This window comes from Gracilinanus agilis, chromosome 1 (genome assembly GCF_016433145.1).
Source record: "Gracilinanus agilis isolate LMUSP501 chromosome 1, AgileGrace, whole genome shotgun sequence".
Lineage (NCBI taxonomy): Eukaryota > Metazoa > Chordata > Mammalia > Didelphimorphia > Didelphidae > Gracilinanus > Gracilinanus agilis.
The window spans coordinates 541,281,520-541,290,393 of record NC_058130.1 but is presented as its reverse complement, the minus strand read 5'-3'; the positions used below and the strand labels follow the sequence as shown (position 1 = coordinate 541,290,393).

The window sequence follows — 8,874 nt, the reverse complement described above, 5'->3', positions numbered from 1 at the left end:
CCAACAAGGTTAAGTGATTTGCCCAGAGTCACCCAGCAAGTAAGTGTCTGAGGTCAGATTTTTCTTCAAGTCTTCCTGACTCCAGACCTGAGGCTCTATCCACTGAGCAACCTACCTGCTCTATTGTCTATATTTGGGCTGTTTTAGATTTAGGAATAGGTCTAGTAAGATGTGTCTGGATGGGAATAATTTTTCTCCTCCCTACTAATAACAATAGAAAGAACAGTAAGTAGTTTAAAATGAGGAAGATTGAACAAAATGGCTTCCAAATGGCTTTTTAAAAATCAATCCTTCCTCTTCTTCCTCCCTTCCTCTGTCCCTTCATCCATTCCTTTTATACTTCCTCCCATTCCTTTCTTTCCTTCTTTCCTTTCTTCCTTCCTTCCTTCCTCTCTCCCTCCCTCCCTTCCTTCCTTCCTTCTTTCCTTATCTTAGAATCAATACTGTTTGGTTCCAAGACAGAAGAGTAATGAGGGCTGGGCAATGGGGTTAAAGTAGCTTGCCCAGAGTCACACATCTAGGAAGTTTCTGCAGTCAGATTTGAACTCAGGACCTCCCATCTTTAGGCCTGGCTCTGAAGCCACTGAGCCACCTAGCTGCTCCTATGTCTGGTGCCAAAAAACAAGAAGAAAATTGATCATACCATCCTTTAGAAAAGATAGGTTCACTTGGTTGGTCCCAGAGGGATCCTTTTCCAGTGGCAGAGAAATAATCTTCCTTATTTCTTATTATTTAATTAGTTTGTTCCTACAGGTCAGTCACTAAGCATTCATTAAGCACCTACTATGTGTCGCTATGCCAAATTCTGGAGATACAACGAGAGGCCAAAACAGTCCCTAGAGCTTACAGTCTAAAAAGACCTTGTCAAAGTGAAAAAGGACACTTATATTTTCCGTGTGATTTCCTCTTCTAGACTTTGAGGTCCAGTTGGTTTATTTGGGCAGGGCTAACAGGTGGGCATAGGGAACTCAGAGCCTAGTGTTGCAAGAGGGAGACAAATGGCATCCCGTTCTCGAGGGTGCACATCACTGCTGTTAGGTGTTACGTCACGGGTAGCCTGGCAGCTTCACTGGGAGTAGACAAAAGCGTTTTCTTTGTCTTGTCCTCTCCAGGGATATGAAATTGGATGGAGGAAGACAATCTACTGGAGCTGTGAGCTTGAAAGAGATCATTGGCCTGGAAGGTGTAGAACTGGGAGCAGACGGCAAGGTGAGAAAGCCCGGCCTTCGGTGACACATTAACAACTAGGGAGAGACCAGTGATGGGCAAACTATGGCCCACAGGCCAGATGCAGCCCCCTGAAATGTTCTATCTGGCTGGGCTACATTATTCCTAATCTGACGAATACAATGAGTAGGATACAATGCAATGAAACTTGGAAAGAGTTGCCAACAGACTGACAGATGAGCATTTCCTTTCCTTTGGCCCCCTCTTTTAAAAAGTTTACCCATCACTGGCTTACACCCTTCACTAAGATGGGATCAAAATGGATATGTGACCTAGACATAAAAGGAAATTGTAAGTAAATTAGAGCAGGGAACATACCACCTATGAGATTTATGGATAGGAGAGGAGTTTATGAGTCAACAAGAGATGAAGAGCATTGTGAGATGTCAAATGGATAATTTTGAGTACATTAAATTGAAATTGAAAAGGTTTTGTAAATAAAATAAATAAATAAAATAAATAAAATAAAATAAATAAAATAAAATAAATGCTAACAAGATTAGGAGAAAATCGGAAAGTTGGATGAGGGAGGGGGGGATTTATAGACAGCCTCTCAGATACAGGTCTCATACCTAAACTATAGAGAGAACTTTGTCAGACATTTAAGAACAAGAGCCATTCCCCAATTGATACATGAGCAAAAGATATGAACGTACAATTTTCAGATGAAAAAAATCAAAGCCATATATAGGGATAGGAAAAAATGTTCCAAATCAGTACTGATTAGAATATTGCAAACCAAAACAACTCTGAAATATCACCCCACACCCATCAGACTGGCTAAAATGACAAAAGGGCAAAGGGACAGATGTTGGAGGGGATGTGGAAAAATGGGTATACTAATACTGTTGGTGGAGCTGTGAACTAATCCAACCATTTTGGAGAGCAATTTGGAATTATATCCAGACAGTTATAAAACAGTATATTCCTTGGACCCAAAAATACCATTGCTATTTCCCAAGGAGATCAGGGAAAGAGGAAAAAACCCATATGTTCCAAAACATTTATAGAGGCTCTCTTTGTGGTAGCAAAGAAACTGGAAATTCAGGGGATGCCCATCATTTGGGGACCGGCTAAACAAATTGTGATATGATAGTGATGGAATATACTACTAAAGAAAGAGAACTACACAAGATAGTCAACAGTAAAATGAATAGAACCAGGAGAACATTATTCCCAGCCACAGAATTAATACTGGAAGAATAAACTGTGAATGTTACCTCCAGGCAGTCAATTGAAAAATGAAACATGAAAGACTTAACTTATATGTACGTGTTGTCTCCCTGATGATATCGGCTGTGATTGGGGTAGGGGGATTGGAACACTTGTAGATAGGATTTATTATGTAGATATGAAGAAAAGTAAGCTAAACATAGAGGGGATTTCATTTGTATACCATCTTTTTCTTTGTATATGGAAATGCTTCTTTTGTTTGGTTTTGTAAAATTTGGGATAAGTAAATAAAATAAATGATATGTTAACACAGGCTCATCCTAAAACCAGTAGAGGTGATGAGGAGACAAGGTAGTTAGGAAAGTGTCTGGGATGCCTAGAGAGGAGCAAGTGGCTCTGGGAGGGAGAGGGAGAAAGGAGGGACAGATTCCCAAGCTTTCTGTCTTAGGACCTCCCAGCTCCACAGACTGTTTTACAGTACACCAAAAATTTCATGGCAGTAAGGTTTGAATTCCTAGAGTAAATTATTTCTCTTCCCACTGCTGTTTTCAGCAGTGTTCAAGGCATCCCAGGAGCACACCCCTCCTCCTTGACATGCTGCACTTGAGAATGTAGTGATTAGTGGTACGAAGACATTCATTAGGTGTTAATGCAAGCAAGCGGCATTCCAGCTGCCTTCTTAATGTCAGCTCAGGAAATGTGATAGTCAGGTTCTTTTTTGGCATCCCATCCCATGTCCCTGAGAGGCTTAGCAATACCTCTGACTTCATGCAATAACAAGTACCATGTTGAAGGGCAGCCGAATTCTTCCATCACCACTGAATCAGAATGTGTTGGTTGGGACTGCCAGATGGAAAGCCAGAAGGGAGAGGGAGGGAGGGAAGGAGAGAGAGAGAAAGAGAGAGAGAGAGACAGACAGACAGACAGACAGACTGACTGACTGACTGACTGACTGAGAGCCATGTTTAATTCTCCTATACTGAATCCTATCTAGTAGCTGTAAATGCCTTCCTAAAACCACAATCTGAGGTTGATACAGGTGTTTTTTCAGGGGGGACCATTTGCCATGAAAGGGTAGTTTCCACACATGCTCACTCCAGAGAGTCAGAGACCTGGAAAATGAACCCTCTGGCTAGCTGGTCAGAAATGTTCTTGGCAATATGGAAATATGTTTTGCATGATAATACATGTATAACCCAGATCAAATTGCTTGCCATCTCTAGGAGGGAGGAGGGAAGGGAGGAAAAGACACATTTGGGATCTTATAAACTTCAGAAAACATGTGGAAATTTGTTATTACATGTAATTGGGAAAATAAAATATCTTTAAAAAAACTAACAAAAAATGTTCTTGGTATCCCATCACATTTAAAACAGAACTCATAGGGTATATACAGGATTTTCCCTTCCTGGATCCTTTAAAAAAGAAATACCTTTGATTTACTTTAAGTCATGAATGCTTAACTTCCATATTTGGAAGGAAGGAAGATATTTAGTAACATAAAAGAAGCATCATGCCATGGTTGATAATGCTGGAGTTGAAATGATTTGAATTCAGATCCTGCCCTGATCCTAGTTTAACCATAAGGGTAGATCACTCACTGAATGTGTGCCTTAAGGCAACTTCCTGGTCCTGAACTATCAAGTCATAGATGGGCTCCATTCTGTGAGTGGGAGGAGATCCCACACTGGGAGTTCCCTGTGCTGAAGAAATCTCAACTCCTTAAAGTGTTGGAGTCATGTGTTAAGTACCATGCAACAGACACCACTAAAGGGTGAATTTGGCTTTAAAAAATTAAAATCCTACCATCTTCTTGGGAGTCAATTTTTGTCTATTCTGTCTTTATCTCTTTAGACTGTTTCTTACACCCAGTTTCTGTTACCCACCAATGCCTTTGGAGCCCGGAGAAACACCATAGACTCCACCTCTTCCTTTTCCCAGTTTCGAAATGCCAGCCATCGTAGCCTTTCCATAGGAAGGGCGAGCAGCAGTACCCAAGGGAGCCTCGACACAGGTAACTGGAGCTCTGGCTATTGCCCTCAGTCGGTTCAGCCCTTTTTTGCAGTGTGACTTCCCCTCGGTTCACTAGAACAGAATAAAAGCACAAACAAGATCAGGTGTGACTGACTCCTAATGTGGGTTATTCCCAGGTGTGGCAACTGGATTGACTTCCTGAAGGAAATCTTGGTTACTTTCAGCTTAGTCAGTATGAGCCATTGGGGGGGAAACTGATTTATGAGGATAGAGCTCATTGAAAAGAGATATTAGGGGGCAGCTAGGTGGCTCAGTGGATTGAGAACCAGGCCTAGAGAGAGGAAGTCCGAGGTTCAAATCTGGCTTCAGACACTTCCCAGCTGTGTGACCCTGGGCTTAACCCCCATTGCCTAGCCCTTACCACTCTTCTGCCTTGGAACCAATACACATTATTGATTCCAAGACGGAAGGTAAGGGTTTATAAAAATAAATAAAGATAAAAAAATAAAAAGTAAAAATAAATGTTAAAGGGGCAGCTGGGTAGCTCAGTGGAGTGAGAGTCAGGCCTAGAGACAGGAGGTCCTAGGTTCAAGCCCGGCCTCAGCCACTTCCCAGCTGTGTGACCCTGGGCAGGTCACTTGACCCCTATTGCCCACCCTTACCAATCTTCCACCTATGAGACAATACACCAAAAGTACAAAGGGTTTAAAAAAAATAAATAAATGTTAAAAGCATTTTCAAGGTTCTATAAAGAGCTCAGCAGAAAAACTACATCTTACCAAAGGGCAGTATTTTGAGGGCTCGCTCCAACAAAAGCACTTCCAGGAGTTGAGTTACCCTTTAAAAAAAAAAAGAAAAGAAAAGAGATATTACAGGAGCAGCTAGGTAGCACAATGGATAGAGCACCAGACCTGGAGTTCAAATCTGACCTCAGATACTTCCTAGCACTATGACCCTGAGCAGGAAGAAAGAGAAATCGAGAGAGACAGGGAGGGAGAGAGACAGAGGAGAGAGGAGAGAGAGAGAGAGAGAGAGAGAGAGAGAGAGAGAGAGAGAGAGAAGGAGAAGAGAAAAAAGAGAGATAGAGAGAAAGAGAGAGAGAGAGAGAAGGAGAAGAGAAAAAAGAGAGATAGAGAGAAAGAGAGAGGAAGAGGAGGAGGACTAGGAAAAGAAGGAGAGAAAGAAAGAAGAAATAATAGAAATATGACTTCCATCCCTGACCATGGAAGGATATCAAGAAAATGGATTTATCATCATCATCCCCTTATGTCCAGATCTGAAGACAGATGCTGTGTTTTGACTGCTATCATGGACAGCTACCCCATTAAAATAAAAGAGGTTATTTTGATATTGGCCTATCAATATTAATATTTGACATTGATCAGACCATCATCTACAGAACAATAGTCAATCCATAGGAACCACAAGGAATTGTGAGTTCTTAGATTAGGTAAATGGTTGATGCAATTCAATATTTAGGTATAGAAACTGAACTTTTACTGTTTGGCAGGTTTACCATATTTGGGAGAAATTACATAGAATTTTCATGAACTAAGGGTTTTGGTAATCTTCTGTCTCCAAGATATGACTACACACTATTTTTTTTTGATCTTTGAAATTTGCATTTATTTATTTAATTAATTTACAGTCGTTTTCCATGGTTACAGTATTCATGTTCTTTCCCTCCCTTCCAACCCCTTCCCTTAGCCAACATGCAGTTTCACTGGGTTTTACATGCGCCATTGATCAAGACCTATTTCCATACTATTGATATTTGCACTAGGGTGATCATTTTAGAGTCAGTATCCCCAATCATTTCCCCATCAGCCCAGGTGATCAAGTAGTTGTTTTTCTCCTGTGCTTCCACTTCCACTTCCTCTGAATGTGGATAGTGTTCTTTCTCATAAGCCCCTCTGAGTTGTCCTGGATCATTGCATTGCAGCTAGTACAGAAGTCTGTTACATTCGATTGTACCACAGTGTATCAGTCTCTGTGTATAAGATTCTCCTGGTTCTGCTCCTTTCACTCTGCATCAATTCCTGGAGGTCATTCCAGTTCACATGGAATCCCTCCAGTTCATTATTCTTTTTAGCACAATAGTATTCCATCACCAGCATATACCACAATTTGTTTAACTATTCCCCATTCAATGGGCACCCCCTCATTTTCCAATTTTTTGCCACCACAAAGAGCACGGCTATAAATCTTTTTGTACGTGTATTTTTCCCTATTATCTCTTTGGGGTACAAGCCCAACAATGGTATGGCTGGATCAAAGGGCAGGCAGTCTTTTAGAGCTCTTTGGGAAGAGTTACAAATTGCCATCCAGAATGGTTGGATCAATTCACAGCTCCCCCAGCAATGCATTAATGTCCCAATCTTGCCACATCCCCTCCAACATTTATTACTTTCTTCTGCTACATGCTATTTTAAATGGGAAAATAGTAGTGTAAAGAATGGTTAATCCCATTTTCAGAGGGGATGAATTCCACTATCATGCACAGATCTATCAGCGTATGAAGTAGGTGCTATAATTGGGAACTAATTGGCATGAACCCAGCATCTGGTCATGTTTCATTCTGTTATTTACCTGAACTCTTACTTGCTTTTCTCTCAGAGACTTTCCAGGATGATTAATGACTCCTCTATGTTTATGTCTGTGTGTACGATCCTTAGGTAGTGACCTGGGAGATTTCATTGATTATGACCCAAATCTTTTGGATGATCCCCAGTGGCCCTGTGGCAAGCACAAGCGAGTTTTAATCTTTCCTTCATACATGGTGAGTAGCATCTATTGGAGTGCCAAATTGGGTATTTCTGTGTCTCTTTAAGCCTCAACCCCTTCAACAACATGGGCCTTGCTCAAACTTATTGTTGGGGCAAGGGAGGAGTCAGTGGTAGATCCATCATCTCCCTGCTTGGACCCTCAGGAATTCTACAGAAATTAGTGCCCCTGTTATTATTGTTGATTTATTTCAGTCATGTTCAGCTCTTCTTTACCCCATTTAATTTTTTCTTGGCAGATACTGGAGTGGTTAAGCCATTGCTTTCTCTAGCTTATTTTACAGATGAGGAAACTGAGGCAAACAGGATTAAGTGACTCTCCACAGGTCACTCAGCTACAAAGTGTCCAAGGCAAGATTTGAAATTGGGAAGTAAGTCTTCCAGACTTCAGGCCTGGCACTCTATTCATTGTGCTCCCTAGCTGCCCTAGTGTCTCTGCTTTTTCAATTAATTAATTAATTGATTAATTAGATTAAGAAAACAGAACCAGAAGAGATAGTGGGGTACTCCAGCTTGAGACCCATAAATCTCACCTTAAACCCTGGCTTAAACTCAAGGAGAGAGTCTAAGGAGAAAATTCAATTCAATGCAACCTGCTAGATATAGGCCAAGCACTGAACTCGATGCTGGGGATTCAAAGACAGAACTGGAAAGCAGTTCCTAGCCTCAGGAAGTTTACATTTCATTAGGGGAAGGGAAAAAATGGATGGGGGAGATACAAGATGTAAACAGATAAAAACATCAGGAAGTAAAACACTAATATGATGGAAGAGGGGAGTTAAGAGGAATCAGGAAAGGCTTCTTATAGATTATGGTACCCAAGCTGAGCCTTGAAGCGCGTTAGGAAAATAAATAAAGAGAAGCTATTCTCCCTTTATCCTTTGGACATGATACTTGTCTACTTACAGAAATGAAGGGGACCACACTACAAACTTACTGTATGGTTCCATCTGCCTTAGAGGACCTAGAGTCATTATTTTCTGTAGTGAGTGATTGTAGACATATTTCCTTTCAAAAAAGATCTCTTTTTTAGGAGTGGGCTATGCCATGGCTGTTTCAGTTTTTATTTCATTCTAGGCCTCTGTTCACTAAAAAGTCAGAACCTCTTCAGAACCCAATAGTTCTGGGCAATAGAAATGTGTCTTGAGCAAATGACAGTGACCCTAAGAGGCATGAAAGAGAAAACCTTTCATCGATGTCTGCATTCCTTGAGCAGTTGCTGCTTATTGTAACTCCCGCTTCTTCTTGGGGACTATATTTGTTATTTTCTACCCTTTATGTTTCCTCCTGTAGAGTCCTGCACAGGTCTATCATTTGCCCAGTCTCAAGGTTGACCTAGGGGGACTTCCCACTTTTGTTCAGGCAGATTGCCCTGGCTATAGAATAAGCCAAGGGACTGCCTCTCTTAGTTTATCATGAGGATGGAGAGAGGGTCGGAGTATTAGGAGAAACACAAGGAGCCCGAGTCACAAGTCAGCTCTACAGAGAGTTAACAAAGCAGTCATTCCTCCCCAGTTAGAACGGCGCCTCCTCCCTGTCCTCAGCTCCTAGAGCCAGAGAATGAATGAACTCGATGAGAGATCCTTTCCCTACTGTCAGCGCCTGGAGCTGCAGAAGCCACCTCTGGGACTGAGGGGAAAGGGTTGCCCCACAGCTTGACTGTTGCCACCGTTGGGGAGATGGGTAGGAATTTTTGTTTTTGTTTTGGTGATCCTAG

The 8,874-nt window shown here is 41.6% G+C and overlaps 1 protein-coding gene across 1 annotated transcript in view; it reads left to right on the top strand.

The window, feature by feature from the left end:
* The first annotated feature begins 823 nt into the window (after positions 1-823).
* Positions 824-8,874, top strand: part of CABLES1 (Cdk5 and Abl enzyme substrate 1) — a 28,884-nt gene continuing 20,833 nt past the window's right edge. Inside the window, exons 1-3 of the mRNA XM_044666594.1 lie at positions 824-1,209; positions 4,255-4,414; positions 7,050-7,153. Of these exons, the coding sequence (XP_044522529.1) occupies positions 1,117-1,209; positions 4,255-4,414; positions 7,050-7,153 (357 nt within the window). The 5' untranslated portion in view covers positions 824-1,116. The remainder of the gene's footprint in view (positions 1,210-4,254; positions 4,415-7,049; positions 7,154-8,874) is intronic.